Source organism: Anser anser, assembly GCF_964211835.1.
Source record: "Anser anser genome assembly, chromosome: 1".
Lineage (NCBI taxonomy): Eukaryota > Metazoa > Chordata > Aves > Anseriformes > Anatidae > Anser > Anser anser.
The window spans coordinates 58,173,549-58,191,546 of NC_139720.1; the positions used below are offsets into that span (position 1 = coordinate 58,173,549).

Sequence of the window (17,998 nt, forward strand, 5' to 3'; positions counted from 1 at the left end):
TCCAGTGGCAGTGGAGAAAACAGGAAAGTGACATATTTCCTTAACAGAGCCACAGCCTGACTTATCCTAAGCTCATTTTCCCTTCTGAATGTTTCAATTCCCCCACCCTTCCCCTTTCAAACCAAAAGCATGAAGAGAAAGACTTTTTCCATACTAGCAGACCCAAATTCATTCAATCCTTCATTCATAACTCTTTGTCTCTTCCCAGATACATTTATAATGAAATCTCTGGTAAGTCCCAGTTACCAAAACATTTTCTTAGAGACTACTACAGCACTGAAATCTTCTTCCTAAACTCTTGCTGTTACAGTGAATATGAACTGTTTATACTGTTTAATATTTGCACATAAAAGTCCACAGCCCAGCCTTTCTCTATAGAACGAGCAGTCAGGCATACAAGTTGTCTTCATAAACATTTCCCCTTTCGAAATGGGGGGCCACAAAAATAAGTTTGTTTTTTCTTTAAATAAGGTTCCATATTCCGTTCAACTCCCTATGATCTTAAAAGTGGGTATCCCCAACCTTTAGTTCCCAAGAGGAAAAAAAAAACACCACAAAAAAGCAGTGAAGAGGATTTTGCATTGTGTCTATGCGCAGACACCACCGCAAAGTGAGGTTTTTGCTAAGAGCTGCTCAGTACAATTTAGATCCAGGTTCCCTAGGCCATGATACAGCATGAAGAGTCACACCTAAGCATTTACTAATCTGCGTTTCTCCACAAAGTAACTAAGGAAGCTTTCAAAAAGTCTGAAACAGCAACAATTTAATGTTTCACAAGTGTCAGGACAGAATCAGAACAAGTTCTTAAGAAGTGACTTGCATAAGCAAATGGGAAATACGCAGAATATAGGACAAAGCTCTTTTCCAAAACTAAAACCATATGCCATGTTAAAGCATTTCACTTACAAGATTCAGAAGTAATAACTACAGGATATGCTAAGAACAAAACATAACGAAGTGCTGGCAGCTTTTTACAGCTCTAACATTGCTTATCTCAGACCATGCTCATTTTGCAGCAAGTTTCATAGCATAAAAGTTTAAAGAATGCCATAAAAAAAGGGGGGGTACGACCAGTTCAACATTTGTGTCCTCAGAAAATGATTAGGAAGGGTTTGGTAGAGTGTCACAAATCCCACTGTGGTCCCGAACAGCTGACTCGTAGAGTTCACTGGTGGCACTCTGGGGTATGTCTACATCAGAAACTAGGGGGGAGCCGACCACGTTAAATCACTTGCTGCAGCTAGACTGCTCCTTGTGGCCAAGCCTGCTCATTTCTGTAGCTAACTGGGATCTTTAAACCAAACCACGTTCCGTACTGCTAGCTTTTGAGTATAAAAATAGTTAAGTATTGCATTTATTGCATAGACTTACCTCACTGCACGCTTCCAGCAGATTGGAGCTAAGCAGCTGGTGCAACTAACAAGATGAGCGGAGAAGTCTACCTGTTGGGTTTGCTCTTCCCCATCACCCCAAATCATTATGTGTGGTAATACCATGCCACCAACGTAAACAGCAATCACTGATACCAAATAAAGTTGTTCCAGACTGCAGCGGAAGTACCAATGGCTCAGAGAGACTAGGTTACTACTGTACCATAATCTACAGTTTACTTTCAACACCCATAAATATAGGAGCGAGTTTTAGACACGTGATACATTTTGATTTTTTAATTTCTAAAAAGTCTCCCTATATATCTTTCTTGTACAACCATAGCCACTGAAAAAGTAAGCTTTTACATGCTTAGAAGTTTTTTGTAGGAACACGAGTTTAAGAAAATACTGCATACACAATGTTCACAGCCTTCTATTATGGGCTTCCAAAGAAGTTACTTATTTGCAAAGTCAGCACGTGGGGGAAAAACAAAAGTCACCAACAGCTTCTATTTTAAGGCAACCTCAAGCTGTGTCTTAGGAGTGCGTTTTGCCTCACATACTGCAGAGGACCTATAGATGTTCTCGTTTGAGGTGTGTCAAAGTTTGGAATCTGTCAGTATACAGTTTACTTGGACAATATATATAAGGTTTTTTTTTAAGGCCTCATATGCCTGTTTTTGGTTTATTTTTAAATAAAAGTATTGCATTTTCCTCAAAATCAAAATGCAAAGTGTGAGATAAAGATGTAGTGAAAAATTCTTGCATTTGTTTAAACAGAGCAAGAAACTAACCTGGCACACCACGGAGCTGAAAAAGTTTCGCTAGTTCTTCAGTGGTTCCCAGCAACACCAAGTAATTTCTTTCAAGTTACACAGTTGTGCTAGATGACCACAAACACCTGCCCAGTTTCCATGAAGCCCTCATTTTTTCTAGTGTCTAAGAAATTGATCAGAAGCAAGTGTTCACTTGCAGGAAATAGATGCATATCATTAAATACACCTGAGATTTTGCAATCTTGTATTCAGTAAAAACTGACTAAAAGTTTCAGATACTAGGAGTCATAAAGTCTCTAAAGCTTGTTCTGTGAACTGTACAGAAACAACAGGACACAGCTTACACAGCTTCACCTAGTAAAGAGATTTTTTTTTGAATAAGGCATTAAGTTAGTTTTTATGATCCCTTCTACCATGTTACAAACTTTGTCACCTCCTATCTCCCACTCATTTCCAATTTCTGCACACCTCCAGTTCTGTTTGCTGCCAGTTCTCTCTGGCAGAATGCATTGATAATTTTCAGGCTTCCTACGAACACAGTTTTGTAACTATTTAGGCACATCCAATAACGCCATTACACAGCTCAAGGATCCTTAGCAGGAAGATGTGGATGCCACTGAGGACAGTAAACGGCACCTCATCAAATAGATGGTACGGCAGACATCACCAAGTTAAGTTTCTATGTTCACATTTTAGTCCCAAACTGCAAGACTTACAGTAAGTGAATATTCAAATATGTATAATCCCTTCAGATACACGTACTCACTTCTATAGTTATCAAGTGTTAACATTTCACCAGATACAAAGCTTGAATCTAGGCTCTAACAAATCTTCAGACACTGTGCTACCCAAGCTGCTTCTGTCCTTTTCAGATGAAATTAAGTTACTTGCACAGCTCTGTAGAAGATGGAGTGTCTAAGACGCATGGCTTCTCATGGTCCAAATCTCAGCAGATTTTAATGCCGCCGATGTAATATTCTGGAGAATCACGTATGTCTCTCAGTTTTGGCTTTAGTCAGACTTATCCTTTTTCTTTCCCGTTAAAGGCACTTTACTTGCAACAGCAGATCCTACAGCTGAAACACCTCCAGCCACAGCAGAAACACTCCCTTTGACTAGCCCTACTCCCATCGAAGGCACAGACGTGACTGCTGTTTTGGTAATTTCCAAGCTCTTCCCTCCAATCCAAGCAACACCCCCAATCGTGGCACCAACAGCTCCCTTCGTTACACTGAAGATGCCACCAGTCACACGGGAAAGCATGCCCGGCTGCTGCTGCGGGTGGTCCTTTAGCGCACCTGAGGGAGGAAACAACATTGAGTCAATCATAGCGCCGTGATTAAAGCATTTTCAGAAGAGTTATTCATAAGCATTTCCTTTTACAGCCTAACAACCCCTGCACACAGCATATATTTACCTTACAGGTTGTTTTTCTTGGATGCTCATACACCACCACTGATAACCAAAGAGGAGAGGAGACTTTGCTGCAGGGAGATATACCTCAATGCTGCTTTCTGAAACAAGTCAACACGGAGCCTACAAATATCAGGTGTATAGCTCCCAAATGGTGATACACCCCAGTCTTCTGTGTGCACTGCCACCCTTTCAGGCTCTTTAAAGTCTTACGGCCATGTTAGCCTCACTTCTGGATTTCATTAATGACATGGGAACACTCCTGCTCCCCTCCATCCCAGTATTCAGAATTAACCCACAGGGCCAGGTTGCTAAAACATCCTCCCACCCTGTCCAAAAAAAAAAAAAAAGGAAACCAAAACTGGAAAAAGAAAACAACTGCAAACAATCACCTAATCAAACCAGCAGCAGAACAGTGTTGTACAAGTCTCAAAAGCCTGGAAAAAGTTTCCTGGAGAAGAGGAGCCTGAGGTTTATTAGAAAACAGCTGTTCTTTGAGAAGAGCTCACCTTGAGAGACAGCTGTTTCTTTCCTTACTAGTGACTGTTTTAAAGACGTGTTTACAAGGGTTGTATGCAGGGGTCACAAAGGAGGGAAAGGAGGTTACGAACAGAAGAGCAATCACGAGTCAAAAGAAGTATGAGGAGGACAAAATTGATGCAAAGCCTTCACAGTATCTTTTCCTTTCTTCAACATCTACACAAACCTGATTTTCTTTTCAAAAGGTGTTTTCTGTAGTTCAGATAGGAAAGGTGAAAAAAGTCAACCAGCCAAATACCTTCTAATGAGCTCATTAAATGCAAAAAATTGTCCCCAAAGGCAGTAGTAGCAGTATTGACAGGCTCCCAACAGAAATCCTAATATGACACACAAAAACAAAAAACTCAAGCCATAGGATTTCTGCATGTTGTTGACCATCTAAATCTGTTTTTCCTTTTGAATGTTATGTTTTAACTTGTATTTTGCATGGTTCTCTGCTGTATGCCGTAAATTGATACATATTCCACATTTATGGTACGATTTCTTAGCTTCAAACTAATAAAAAGTGCTAGAGTAATAGAAAGACTCCCAGAACTACCCATTTAGTCCTCTAGTTTAGTAAAGTAGTCCATGTTTTTAACTGTAGGCCTCAAAATCCTGGAGATACATACACCTTTTCTCTAAAATGAGCTAGGACTGTAACTCCACATGCCACTACTGCATAAACTCCAACTAATCTGGAAAGAAACAGGACTTCTGAAGCGGTTTGTTTTGCACTGACAGTATGTTAACACTGTATTTAAGCACACAACAACCTATCACCTACTACACCTATAAACTAGCTTAGCCCTGGCACGTGTTTGTCTGCAAGGTGTTTTTGGTACGAACCTTGAGAAATCTCCAGTCTTCATGACCATGTCGGATAGCTAAGCACGTCCCAGCTCCTGCCTTGTTAATTCCTCACCATCCCCAAAGACTATTTTAGAACAAGTTTCAGAGAAAACAGTGTCAGGAGACAGCTAGTTAACAAGAATGCTAGAAGCCACAAAGTTTTTTTTTTTATAATTTCTAGCTACCTGGAGGTAATATATGGGATTTAGTGGATATGTTTCCCTTTCCTAAGGAAAAACAGCAGGGGGAACCAAGAAAAGAGCAAGTGGAAACCCAGTGGGCAGGGCTAAGGAAGAAGCAACCACTAAAAAAAAGAGGGGAAGGAGTCTGCAGCAGAAAGAACATGCTTGAAAGAAGACAATGAATCTATAGAAGCTAGACAAAAAAAAAATAAAAATAAAAAATCAGATCTAGATCCACCGAAGACCTGTATCCAGCCCTTGTCAACATATTCACTCCATATTGTGACGTGCCATAGGAGAAGCAGCAGAAGAGGTCTCTGTCTCCCATGAAGATTTGTTAAGCTCTGATTGCTGACAACTTGCACTGAGAAGAGTTTCCAAGAGTCAACTCCGAGCACTCATGTGCTACAAGATGAAAACTATGGTGAACTTCCCATGCATATCCAATGACTTTGTGGTTAACGCCACGAGTGACCCAGGACTCCGGATTCATTTTAAAAAATGCTAAAGTCAGAATTCCTACGTGTGCGTCCAAAATAATTCAAAGAAAAGATGCTGCCCAAATGAAAGAACTTTTTAAATATTGGAAAAAAGTCATAAGAAAGCAACAGTGCCACTCAAGGAAGCAAAGATATTAAAAATGCTTCCATCTTATACTAGTCTCTCTTACTTAAGAAATCTGTACGGATAACAAGAAGGGTTGTAGGAATGTAGATGACAGCCTTTTACGTAAGGCCAGGTAATACTCTTGCTGGTTCATTCTACACCTGTAGCCCTCAGCCTGAACATCTCCAGCACAAATGCACTGCCAACACAAGCAAGTAGAGATCAGAATTAACATTTACATACAAAAAGCCTTTAAAGATTTATTTTTTTTAAAATTGTTGGTCAATTACTGTTCTAGGATATACATTCCTGGTCTCCTTGTTCCTTATCAGTACGAGAAAGCTAAAAAGACAGCATGTTGCTAAATCTAGGGAGAAAATGACACGCATTCCTTGTTCAGGGGTTGGCTCTGCCACAGTACCTTGAAACCAACTTCCCACTGAAAGAGACTGACAGCGAACCACAGTTTGAACATAGACCGCAAAAGTAAGGAAAGTAAAACATGAGAGAAGTATTACTCATAGAAAGTAAGAGCAGAAAAGCTTCTATATACTCATTTCCTTAAAGCCTTTGGGCACCAAGCTGGTCAAGCGTCATTTGGACAAGCTGGAACTATTTTATAGCTTTACAAAAAAAAAAAAAAAGGGCAAAACAAAACAGCAAATTGGTTTTGGAATGGAGCCTTTCCTCTAAGAATTTTCTTTGGCAGCCAGTTCAGAGCCAATCTTCTTGGCCAGTGTCGAACTGGTAGCCTTCCATCCACAACTGGCCATCTTTTTGCAATGCTGTAAGAATATCACATATGATAGCTTTGTATGACATCTAAAATAGGGATGTTCTAGGGTATTCCAATATTTTACTAAACTCACAGGGCTTGAAGACTGCCCATAAAGCAAAAGGAAAAGAAGGCCCTAAAGGATGGTGGTTCCATTAAGATGAGTTGTATTTCATTCCACTCCTCCTCCTAACTACGGCAGCCTTCTCCATCTGTTTAAACTACATACCCAAATTGATTATTTCCACATTGAAATAAGAAACTGCGCAGAAGAAAGCAAGTCTTAGTTACTCACAAATTTTAAATAAAACCCTGCACTAGTGAGTGATGATGGAGCCCTGCTGTTATGTTCTGAATCTGGACAAACTACTCAATATTCTAGAAAGATTCAAAAAAAAAAAAATCCCTGCTGTTTCACCATCTTCCTCATGGAAGAATCGGTTATGATTTACCAACCAGGCCACTGTTCAGATTTTATATGTGAGGTTTAATGTGTTAAAAACACAGCCCAATCTTTAAGGGGGAAGAAAAAAAAAGAAAAAAAGCCTATGAAGTTAGACTAGAATGTAACATGTACTAGGGCACAGGTTCCAACCTGGCATTTGTTTTCAGAAATGCTTCTAGGATCTTGACAACCCCATAAGAACTTAAAAAGAAATATTTTCTTCTAACATTACCCCGTAACAAGTTCATGCATAGTACAGCTTAAGAACCACTGTGCTACAAAGAACTACTTCTCCCTTTCCTCTCATCTTCTTGTACTTGCGCTTCCCATCTAATAGTCATTAAGAAAATAGCAAGCTATTCCACTTGACCCCAGTCTGCTGCAGCTAGGGGACAATACTGTTGTTCAAGTGAAGTAAATTGTTCAGTTAAACGATGTATAAAAGCTGCAGAAAGAATACCCTGCTAAGAGCGCTTTAAATTACCATTATAAATTGAAGAGTAATGAAATGAGAGGAATCAGGACTTGCTGACCTCTACATCCGATACATTTGGTCTTAAAGCAAGAGAAGACAAAATCCAGACAACTTCTGTGCCCAGAACAGTTTTTGATCTAGTATGCTCTCAGCAATACTATGCAAACAGGATTCCTCACGGTGCAGCTGGTCCACAGCCTAGACGGGAATATTGCTCATTCTCAACTTCATTTCCTCTGCAGATCTAATAACTGATGTAAAATTCATTTGGTTCATGGGACCAAGATGCCACTGCATTAACAAAGTCAAGCGTTTCTTTGTTTTCACGGAAACATGAGAGTAAGTCAACAGTTAAAACCACAATTAATTTTATTATGGAAAAAAAAACCTCTCCAGAAGCAGCAGTAAGCTCATCTTGTTTAAAAGTCACAAGTACTATGAACTCAGCAAGGCACCCAAGAGCAAAGCCGAGCTCTTTTCATCTCACATATGGACAGCAGAAACAAATGCTCAGCAGACCAATTCACATCTCCTGAAACTTATCTGCAAGTTACATCCTCCGGTATCTGCCCACCTTCTCTGTAATTTATCGGTAGAATTATTAACCAAATTGTATTCAGTGGGTTTCTATCAGGGTAATGCAGAAGTGAACAAGAATTGCAGGCCCATCCTATCCCAGGGCTGGGTTATTTACCGTTACTTAAAAGTTAGAGAGTTTAGGTTGCAGGGTGTTGTTTTCTTTCAAATAATTGCACTTTAGGTGAATTTCTGTAAACTTACTTGGTATTATGAAAACTAATACATACCTTCTGGCGGTTCATCATGAAGGTAGGATGGGACTTCCTGTTGATTTTTGTCCGTTTGATTCATTATTGCCTAAAAGATAAATTCACATATTCTGTACATCTCTTCTGCCAAAGCAATACTGTAAATCCTGAATCTAAAATTCACGTAGTTCAAGCTCCCCAGAATAGGAACTTATTATTTTTCATTACTAGATAAGCTAGCATCTGTTGCTTAATTACTGCACTTTTCATTATCAGACCGTGCACAATTCTAGCAGACTCAATACTGGAGAGGGAATCGATGCCCCCATCGGGTCAGCAGGCCTAGAGAGAGCGGTCACCCTACGCTAAGCACATCTCAAACCTAAGAAGCGATCAGGCAAAAACAGCATGAAAACAAAACATCCACCGCCATGCGATAGCCTATGTTTATGTACTACAAAATAAAAGGTTAGTGATCCTGCTGGCAAACACTAGAAAAACAACAGCAGCATGCCTGTAAGATCAGTTAAGACCTAGAAAGCAGTAGCTTGGAGAAACAAGTCCTTGCAGGAGAATTTGAATAAATGCCAGGAAAGAAAAAAAAGATGAAATAAATGCAATAAAAACACTCTAGTTATCTTGTAACGGTACTGCCTACACAATGCAGTGATAGCAGCGGAATTGGGGTATTTTAACTATGCACAAACTTTCCAATGAAAACATTTCAGAAACAGGTAGTTTTTTATTACTCTTATTTACTGAAAAAACACCAAAAGCTATTTCCTACAGCAGTTCTGGCACAGCAGTCCCCAAAGGGAAGGGGAAGCACAAGAGAAAGCTCTAATCAGCAGCGCTGCTCACTGCATCTCCCCTCCTGTGGGGAAGAAAGCAATGCCTGGTGCAGGACCTCCCCCACCAAAGCATGCCTCCGCACCAAGACCTACCTCCTCCTCTGAGCCCTCCTGCCAACCCTGCTTTCTCTCCTCAGAAGGTACCGAGGTTAGGAAAAGGAGAATGAAAAAAAACAAGCTGCGTTGTGCCACTCAGCATCCTTCCGTTTTCCTGCCTCGCCAGTGACTTTCTTATTTGCCTTCTCCCTGAACAAGCACAATCCCTTTACATCGCTCGATTTCTTCCTGGACTCACTGACCACCACAAGAATTCCAGCCCCTCCTGCCGTGCCCAGACCTCTCTGCAGTTCAGGTGGGTGAGAAGAAAGCAGGGGCTGAGATCTAAAAAAGGGATGAGGAGGCAGAAGCAGAACTCAAGGGTAGGAAGACTCACCTGGAAAACAGCAGCTAAAACCCTCACAATGTAATTATGAAGTCAAACCATCACAGTAAGAACCTGCACCCACACGCTGAGCGATAGATCTTTGGATGAGAAGAAAGCCTAAATTGAATATTAAAATTCCTCGCAACCAGCACTAAGGGCATCAGTTCATGACTGCGAAAACGCAGGTATCTCTACAGAAGAAGATGAACGGGAAAGCAAGCAACAACATCTACCAGCAATATGGCTAATTTTATGGCAATGCCTAACAAGCACATTTCAAAAGCCAGAAATGCAAACGTGGAAGCTGAGAAACAGGGAAGTGCGTCACAGCACATCATTATGGAAGACTAAATACATGAAGGCTAAGAGGCAGTTGGAAAACGTAGCAGTTATGTAATTCCTCGTTAAAAAAAATAAAGAGCCTGACAGATCCCAGGGTGAAACAGAGGTGGTCCAGGGTTCTGTGAAAAAAACAGATTCGGTGCCAAGCAATTCCTTTGCATTTATTCTCATTATTATTGCGAGCTGGAACATATACAAGGATTTCATCTCCACTGAGATAAAGACACATGGATGTTTTTGTATCTCCTAACTCAAACATACCAAGCACTGTAAGAAACATAAGGCAGATACTGCAAGAAACTGACAGGCCTGACATTTCAGTCGGAACTTCTGTGCACAACTAAATAACTGTGTTGCTACTTAACAGGTGGTCATTTTGATCATTAAGATGATTACTGCATTAGGAAGGAGATTTTAATTTGCTGCATTAGGAAAAATCCTTAGAAAAAGAAGATTACAACCTACCATACCTTACTTCAAACACAGGAAAAGTGACAAAAATAATTGTAAAGACTCAAGGGAGACCCAAATGAATTAGGACAGAGAATAATTAGTCATTATGAAGAACAACCTCTACAATGCATTTAAATCCCCTGTACCTAACCTGCATGCAGCTCCCAAAATAACCCCAGATGAAATTCACTGCTTGAACTCCCAAAAGGTTCTTTCCAGAATTCTTCATAAGAGCCTCAGAAAAAATAATTTAATTTCACGAGCACAGATAAAATACTGGGATTATAAACAAGTTTAGAGGACAGATGGAAATTAGTTTTGAATATGGCAAAATGCTAGAAAGTGTTACAATACTGTGTAAGCTTCAGTATTTTCCACTACTAGGAAAGTACTGGACACAACAGTGCTGACAGTAGATATGGCCCCATGAAATATCAAGGATCTATTGTGCTAGGCACCATCTAAGTATTTATTAAAGGCAAGCCCTGTCCAATGGAAAGGACTAGAGTAAATCTGGCAAACAGGTAACATGGGGAGAAGACTGCTTCATAGCTCCCTGTAATCCAGGTTAGGTGACTGTCAGATTTACGTGCAGCTCCTAGCAAAGATAAATGAGTAAAGCAGTGTATTGGCAGGGGACCTTCACAGCAGAGCTTCTGGTTTAGTGACGAAGTATTAGAGAAGAAAAAAGAAGTGAAAAATTGCAGCACCACATAAAAACACTGACGCATTCCCTCCCCTTGCTACCTTCCCCAAAAGGTCAAGGTTATGGAAATTTTGAGCACAAGCTACTTTTTAAAAGGTACATCAGATTTTTACCTAATGTATCACTCACCTTCTAACAATCTAATACAATTAGAACTCCTTTTAAACCACAGAAATGCTCCACTCTCCTAAAACTATATGGACTATGGTGTTCTATGGAAACTGCTGTTTTAAGACCCCAGAAGTCAGCAGAGAACTTCACCAGTCTGAACAAAGCAGCTAAGGAAAAACAAGGCACTCTTGATGGGACTGATTTCATCCTACAGAGAAGGGAGCGTTCAGGCATCTGGAGACCAGAAAGTTGAAAGCTTTTACGTGATTCATGGTTCTGTGGGTGCCTGGAAGCACTCCAATGATGCTGGAAGAGGTGTACCTAATGAACTTGTGAGGAGTTTCACAGCTGTCCTACTGTCCCAGCGTAAGGGAAAACAGAATCAAATCACCATCAGAAAAGGCGTACAGCTTGACCCAAAACAGAACTTGGCACAGGGGAGAGCTCACAAAGCACAATCACAAGTCCTTTTGTTTTTCTATAGCTCTTCTGTGAAACGCAGACTCAAGACCTACCTCCAACAAAGGGCTTGAGCATGAAATTTTAAGATATCTAGGTTACAGTTCGTGTACATTGTTCTATCTAGTTTTGTGTGTCAGGAGACTTAAGAGCCTCTGAAAAATGACCCAAAATCCTGTGTGCTAAACAGTGTGTAGCTTATCTGGTGAAGAGGAAATTCTGAGCACAGAAGCATGTCCTGAACCTGGCTCGCGTCCAGAGATTTAACATATTTCTATTAATGGAGGTCAAGGATATGGAATAACTTCGTGGTGGCAAAAGACTTCATGTAATCTTCAGAAGAAGAGGGCATGAATATAATTTTTCTTTAAAAATTGGAGTTAGTAAGCGGTTTCCTGGTTTTCTATCTTTTACATAACATCATCCTAGTGAAAGCACTCACCTACAATTCAATGCCTCCTCAGTCTAATAAGATCCAAGCTCGTCCGTCCCACCTTGCAAGGTAGTCCTCTGTCACCAGACTGTAGCGTATCCTGAGGGAGATTCCTTTTCACTCTCCCTGCTGAAGGTGTGTCCCCACAAGAGAAGAGAAAGCAAAATTCATGAGAGACAGAAGAGATTAAAACTCTCAGCCAACACCTAAGGCACTAATCTGGAGGTGCAAGGGTAAGGTTTTGTGGGAAGATTTAGGCCATTCCTACATGGCATTGATTAAAGCACCTTGGGAGCTTAAATCAGAAGCTGCAGATTCAAAGTTCCCCGTACACTGAATCTCGCAGACACGCAGAATACAACAGCAAAGTTAACAATATTGCAAGCACATGCAACAAGGCAAAGCTGAACTTTAGAATTTTTATGATACGTTTTTCAGAACCTTCTTCAAATTTTAGTAAGACTGGTAAAAAGAAAAAGAAAAAGGACGGGGGAGAAGTAATCAAATAGATCTCTTTGGTATTTTCGTCCTGTGATCTCAAATTCAATGTCTCGTGTCACTGGGACAAAAGACTCATGCTTCATTTAACACACACACTCAGTGATCACACAAAATCAAGGAGTTCAGATCTCCTTGAGATCTGGCAGAACTCATATGGACGTTAACGAAGCACACATCTGGTCTATCAGTGGCACCTTCCAGTCTCCTTTGTCATTTGTGCAGGTAAGTACATAAGCTTTGTGTTTTCTTAGTGAAGTAGTAGAAATAAATGCAGATCTTAAGGGAGTTTTTGAACAAGAACATATATAAACTACTGGCTGTTTCTTTCCCTCCACGTTCATGAATGGACTACTTATTCAAGAGGTAAGGGATAATTTATCATACTTTCTAATACATTGAAATATGCACCAACCTTTGTAGCAAAAGAACTGGAACTCACTTTTTAAATTGGTTTTGAAGAAGAAAACACAGATTTCCATACTGTCAGAATATGAAATACGTGTAAGTTTTAGACTTTTACATGGCCATAAAGAAAGAAGTGGTTTAGAAGAGAATTTTAATTTGAGAGCTGACATTGTTAGTGGGCCCTGAATGAAAGCTCTACGAAGTTCCGGAGGTGAAGGTACAGCCACACATACATTCACATCCAAGCTGTTAAAAACAAAAATTTCTCACCAAATATATTCCTTTGTGAAGGAGATGTCTGGTCAGCTCTTCCCCAAAGATATTCTGCATACACCTGCAAGAACGGGAATAAATTAATGACATTTCATGGAACAGTGCTACTGCCATGATCCTGCCATGTGTATATGGTGGGAACCACTCACACGCAGCCCCACGGCAGGGAGAAGCAGACTCAGCACGGCTTTAGGGAGCCAGAACTGTATGAGATTTATCTCACCAACACATTGGTTTTCCTTCTGCGTTCTTGGGCAACAGAGATGATTCTACTTAATCCGTGAGCTATCACAAGGATTACTACAACGTGTGGTAATTGGGCAACGTCAGGACACAGCCTCTCCTTAATGAGCCCGCGGTTCTTGGACAGCGACTGGTGTAAAACGTTAGCCTCCCACGAAGCAGCGGGCTCTAACCACTACGGACGCGCGTGCAGCTTCCCCAGCTTCAGATGATGCTCATGCTGCCTCTCTGAATTCACGGACAAAAAGCCCTACTGTTTCAGCTCAGCAAGCCCGGCCCGAGCAGCAGCCAGTGAGAGCTGGCTTGTTTCAATGCCACCACTCAGATATTTGTGGGCAGCAACGAAACTACCCAAGGACGAGGCCAACTTCACTTGGCAGCACAGTGCCGCTCCAGAAGGCGGCCGCGGCAGCAGGCAGCGCTGGATCTACCCCCTGGCACAAGTTCACGTCAGCTACCTCGTCTTTGTCCACCGCGAAACAAACAGCTTCCTTCTGCCCACCAACTCAGGCAGTCAGAGGGCTGAACTACAGAGCTGGAAGAAAACAACAGCCCTCGCCACGCGTACAGCTCCCTGTCCCTCTTTCAGCAGCCGCAGCAGACTTCAAAATGAACCTGATGTATTCCCCACAGATGAAAAAGCTTGTTCTAGGGAAGACACTTTAAGAAACGCATTTTGGACAGAGTAACAGCATTCTGCTCTCTACATTAAACAGGGAAATAAGTGCGAAGCCGAAAAGGTAATCCCACCCGTGACTGCTCTTCAGGGTACTGCTTCAAGAAGCATAAGTGATCCCTGGACTACTTGCCTGCTTGCTTTACACCCTAGAGGAGTGCTTGTAACATGTCATGAGCAAGTGGGCTAAGTGCTGTTAGCCCTCTCAGACATAACCCTCAGAGCACAGCCTTTGTGGAAATGTGTTTTTCAGCTATTTCATGCAAAGGAGGCACTTGACTGAGTTTCTGAAAGACGAAAGAGTTGATGCTAACAGCACTGGAGTAAGAAAAAAACAAATCCAGGCTTGTAGAAAGCGCGTAGTTAAAAACCAAGAGCATAGCTGACATTTCAACAAGCCTTCTGTTTAAAAGCCAAGTTTCAAAATTCAGATTTGTATACAAAGCAAGAGGGGCTTGAAAACGAGCATGCTGATTTCAAAGGAGCAAGACACAGTTTTCAGGGAAAAATTAGGGCAAGTTCATCAGAAGTTTCCAGGTGTGAACCACAGCTTACTTGTTCTTAAACCGATAGGAGAATGGACTACAAAAAAAAAATAGAAAGAAAAAAGATACCAAGTCTACCCTAAGAAGTATAAATAACAGGCTCACAGGGTTCAGCACACAGTTGTGAAGATAACGCAATAGAACTGTATTAAAAAAAAATAAAAAGCAAGAAACAAAACCCTACACAATTGAAGCCAAAAAAAGAAGGCACCACTTATGGAAATAAAACCACAATGCCTTAACTCTGCCCAGGACATTACAGCATCGTACCTACCCGTAAGGGAACACAGCATTTCTCTACCACCCTCAGCTAAGGTAGGTACAGATCGGGCTCCAGGGAACCCTGGTGTTGGTGTCCAGGTTTCCTCCCACCCAAGATACCAAACCAAAGGCAGCAGGAATCTGAACCCCCATTTTCTGGTCTCCCAAAGCCAGTTTGCAGAAGCTCAGCGGCGAATGCCAGCAAGGCCGGGGTACAGCTCCAGAGAGAGCAAGGCCCGGCTGCACCTCTCCAGGCCTGCTGGCGGCCGCCCCTCCTGCCAGCTCAGCCCCACAAGCATCCCCGCTCCCCCGGGGGCTTTCACACCCCACAATCTCTGTGCCCTGTCCTAGGAGGCCTAGAAAATGGGGCCGGACACTGCCTTGCAGCCAGCGACACAGCAGCTGCTGAACTTTCTTACTGATGAAAAATAGTGAGCATTTTCCCCAGGGTTTCTCATCTGTCTGCTGGCTCCTATCTGACATTTCGACCTGCTCGCTTGCCAGACAAGGACCACCATTTGGGATTGATCTCTGCACTGGCAGGGCAACACCAGCTCTACTGAAACATCGCTTCACAGAAACACAGAGCTCTAAAAAAAAAAAAAAAAGTCCGGCCAGTATTTACCGAGCAGCCTTAAAACCGATGTGCACACACAGCGGTATTTGTGTACTGAAGCGAGCTATCTTGCACATGCCCTGCTGATTACACAAAGGCACGCTGCCCAGAGCAGCCCTCCGGACACACCGAGGCAGGGACACGGCCACGTCCATGTGGCACTTCTCCTTGGGGACGGCACCTGGATCCCAGCCCCGGTCCGCAGCCCGGCCATACGAGCAGAAGGCAGCGCTGAGCCCCACCTGCGAGGTGTCAGCACCAGAACCAGCGGCTTGGGACTCATTTTGGACTTATTTCGGACTTATTTTCAGGCCACACCACGCAAACGCCTGGGCTGGGTGAAGGCAGCGAGCCTGGCGGTCCCGAAAGAAACCCAAAACCCACAAACCCGAACGCTTCTCCCCCGCTCCGCTCCATCCCGCCGCGCTGCGAGGGGAGCCCGCGGGGGCAGACCCCGCGGACTGCAAACACGGGGAAGGGGGGGCGCGGGGGGCGGCTCGCCCCGGACCCCCACCGGCACTGACGTGGCAGCCGAGGCCGCGGCGGAGGCTCCGGACCGGGGCCCGCCCTCCCCGCGCCCCCCGCCCCGGAGGCGCCGCCGGTGCCCGTCAGAGCCCGGCCGAGCCCAGCCGCCTCCGCGCTTCCTGCCGGGGCTGGGGGGCAGCGCGTCCCCGCCGCCGCCGCCGCCGCCGCCTCCTCCTCCTCCTCCTCCTCCTCCTCCTCCTCAGCGGGGAGGCGCCCCCCTGCCCGCAGCTACCGGCGGCCCCCGCTCGCTCCGTCCCTCACTCACCGACCGAGCGCAGCGGGCGCGGCGCGGCCCGGCTCCGCCGCAGACTTTACTCCTGCGCCGTTCCCCGCTGCCGACGTGGCGCCCGCCCGCCGCCGCCGCCACCGCCCGCCCCGTCGGCGCCCGCAGACCCCGCCCCAGCGCCCGGCGCGGCCCCTCGGCGGCCGGGGGGCGCGCAGGCGCCGCCGATACCGACCCAGGCTCGGCCCGCTCCCCCCCCCGCCCCGGGCACCCCGCTCCGAGCACCCCCTGGGAAGGCCCGGGCCCCTTGGGCCGGAGGGAGCGGGCCGGGGGACCGCCGAGGCGGGGGGAGGTCGCCCCGGGTGCCAAGAGGGGGGAGAAGGGAGCCCCAGTGGGTGCGGGCGGGTGGCCAAAATGGCCGGTGAGAAGAACCGGGACAGTGGGGACGGCGGTTTGGTGGTGCTCCCTCACCAACCCCGCCACCGTTTCTGTTCTCCAACGGTCTTTGGGGGTGAACAGCCCCTTTCCAGTTCGTTAGACAAGTGGACGTTGCATGGCCAAGGGAGAGTACCCAAACTCCCTTGTTTGGGTACTTCGAAGGTTTGAGTTTAGAAACTCAGACGCACGGGAACACCAAGTACCCTGCGAAATGCTTCGTGATACTTGACTTGTGTAGTCAAAATAGCCCCCCTGCTTCCTCTGCCCTGCTCTATGCCTGGCTGCCCCCTTCTCTTGCACCTGCCTCTGCAAAGCAGCACGTGTGGAGGGTAATCCTCAGACCCCCAAATCATAACAACCTGCGTGGACTCAGCTCCTGAACGGAAAATAGTGAGGAGCACAGATCTCTCTGTTTTTGTAGAAATGTGTGTAAAGAGGCCTTTTCCAGACTCTTTCTCTCCCAGCTTTGCTGGTTTACCTCTGGATTAGCACAGAGGGTTGCATCGCAGGCATGAGATGAAGCTGGAAAATATCAGTCCTCTGTGTGCACACTCCTCATCACACTTCATCGGACCTCTGGAAGAGTTACCGATGCGACCCACCAGAACAACCCTGCCGGCGGGGACTCAGCACTCCTGGCCCACTGAAAGAACACAGACCTTGGTCTGTATTTTAGCACAGAGCGGGTGAAGACGTGAGCACGGCAGAAAGCAAGTGAAATCCAGGCTGTGGGCCTGGGTAGTTCCTTGGGTCTCTCAGGATGGTCGAGGCACAGAGGAGGCATAGATCACTGGTGTTCTTTGAAGGTGTAACACACACACATATGCAAGTCCTATCCCATGATCTTGATTTCCACCTGAGAGGCAGGTCAGCATCTCCAAGCTCACGCAGTGTTTACCTCCCTGACAAGAACAGACAGACGCCTGCCACCTTTTGTTCTTTCGTTCCTCCAGAAGAGGGGATTTTCTTACTGCTGCTGTTCACCCCTTGCCTTAAGGCCCAGGTGTGTGCAGTGCTATCTGTGGGTGCTGTGCTTCAAACGCAGGCCTGTCTCTTCGCATTCCTGGTGGCAGGAGAAAGTGTCGTCGCTCGAATATCTTCTCTGTCATAAAAGTTAATCACCCATAAACCTTACAGCATGAAGCATCTAAATATATTTTGCCTGCTAGTAACTGAAAATGAAAGGGACTGTGGAGATTAAAATCTCTTCCTCAAATTTTGAAAGACGTAGGGTGGAACAGAAGAGCTTGAGCGGGTGAAGTGTTTTGCCGAGCAAGCAGACGGCGTGAACTTCCCCGTCAGACCGCAGCTGCTGGCAGCGGGGGCTCACGGG

The 17,998-nt window shown here is 44.5% G+C and overlaps 1 protein-coding gene across 2 annotated transcripts; it reads right to left on the minus strand.

The window, feature by feature from the left end:
• Nucleotides 1–741: 741 nt before the first annotated feature.
• On the minus strand, nt 742–16,418 carry TMEM263 (transmembrane protein 263). Of its 2 annotated transcripts, none has more exons than XM_083834525.1 (5): nt 16,270–16,418; nt 13,136–13,199; nt 11,969–12,088; nt 8,220–8,289; nt 742–3,444 (listed from the first exon to the last, which is right to left on the minus strand). In XM_083834525.1, exons 4-5 carry the CDS (start codon nt 8,281–8,283, stop codon nt 3,158–3,160), a joined length of 351 nt encoding a protein of 116 aa, XP_083690651.1. In that variant the 5' UTR covers nt 8,284–8,289; nt 11,969–12,088; nt 13,136–13,199; nt 16,270–16,418; the 3' UTR covers nt 742–3,157. The 2 variants fall into 2 exon arrangements, with proteins under 2 accessions (XP_083690651.1, XP_083690652.1); XM_083834526.1 differs by lacking the exon at nt 16,270–16,418 and adding an exon at nt 15,868–16,022.
• Nucleotides 16,419–17,998: the final 1,580 nt, after the last annotated feature.

What these genes read in the sequence shown, in the direction of transcription:
- TMEM263 (XM_083834525.1), bottom strand. Translation starts at nt 8,283, where the DNA reads ATGAATCAAACGGACAAAAATCAACAGGAAGTCCCATCCTACCTTCAT. An exon ending in TCATGATGAACCGCCAGAAG is followed by an intron (nt 3,445 to 8,219) that starts GTATGTATTAGT and finishes TTCCTCCCTCAG; the next exon opens with GTGCGCTAAAGGACCACCCG.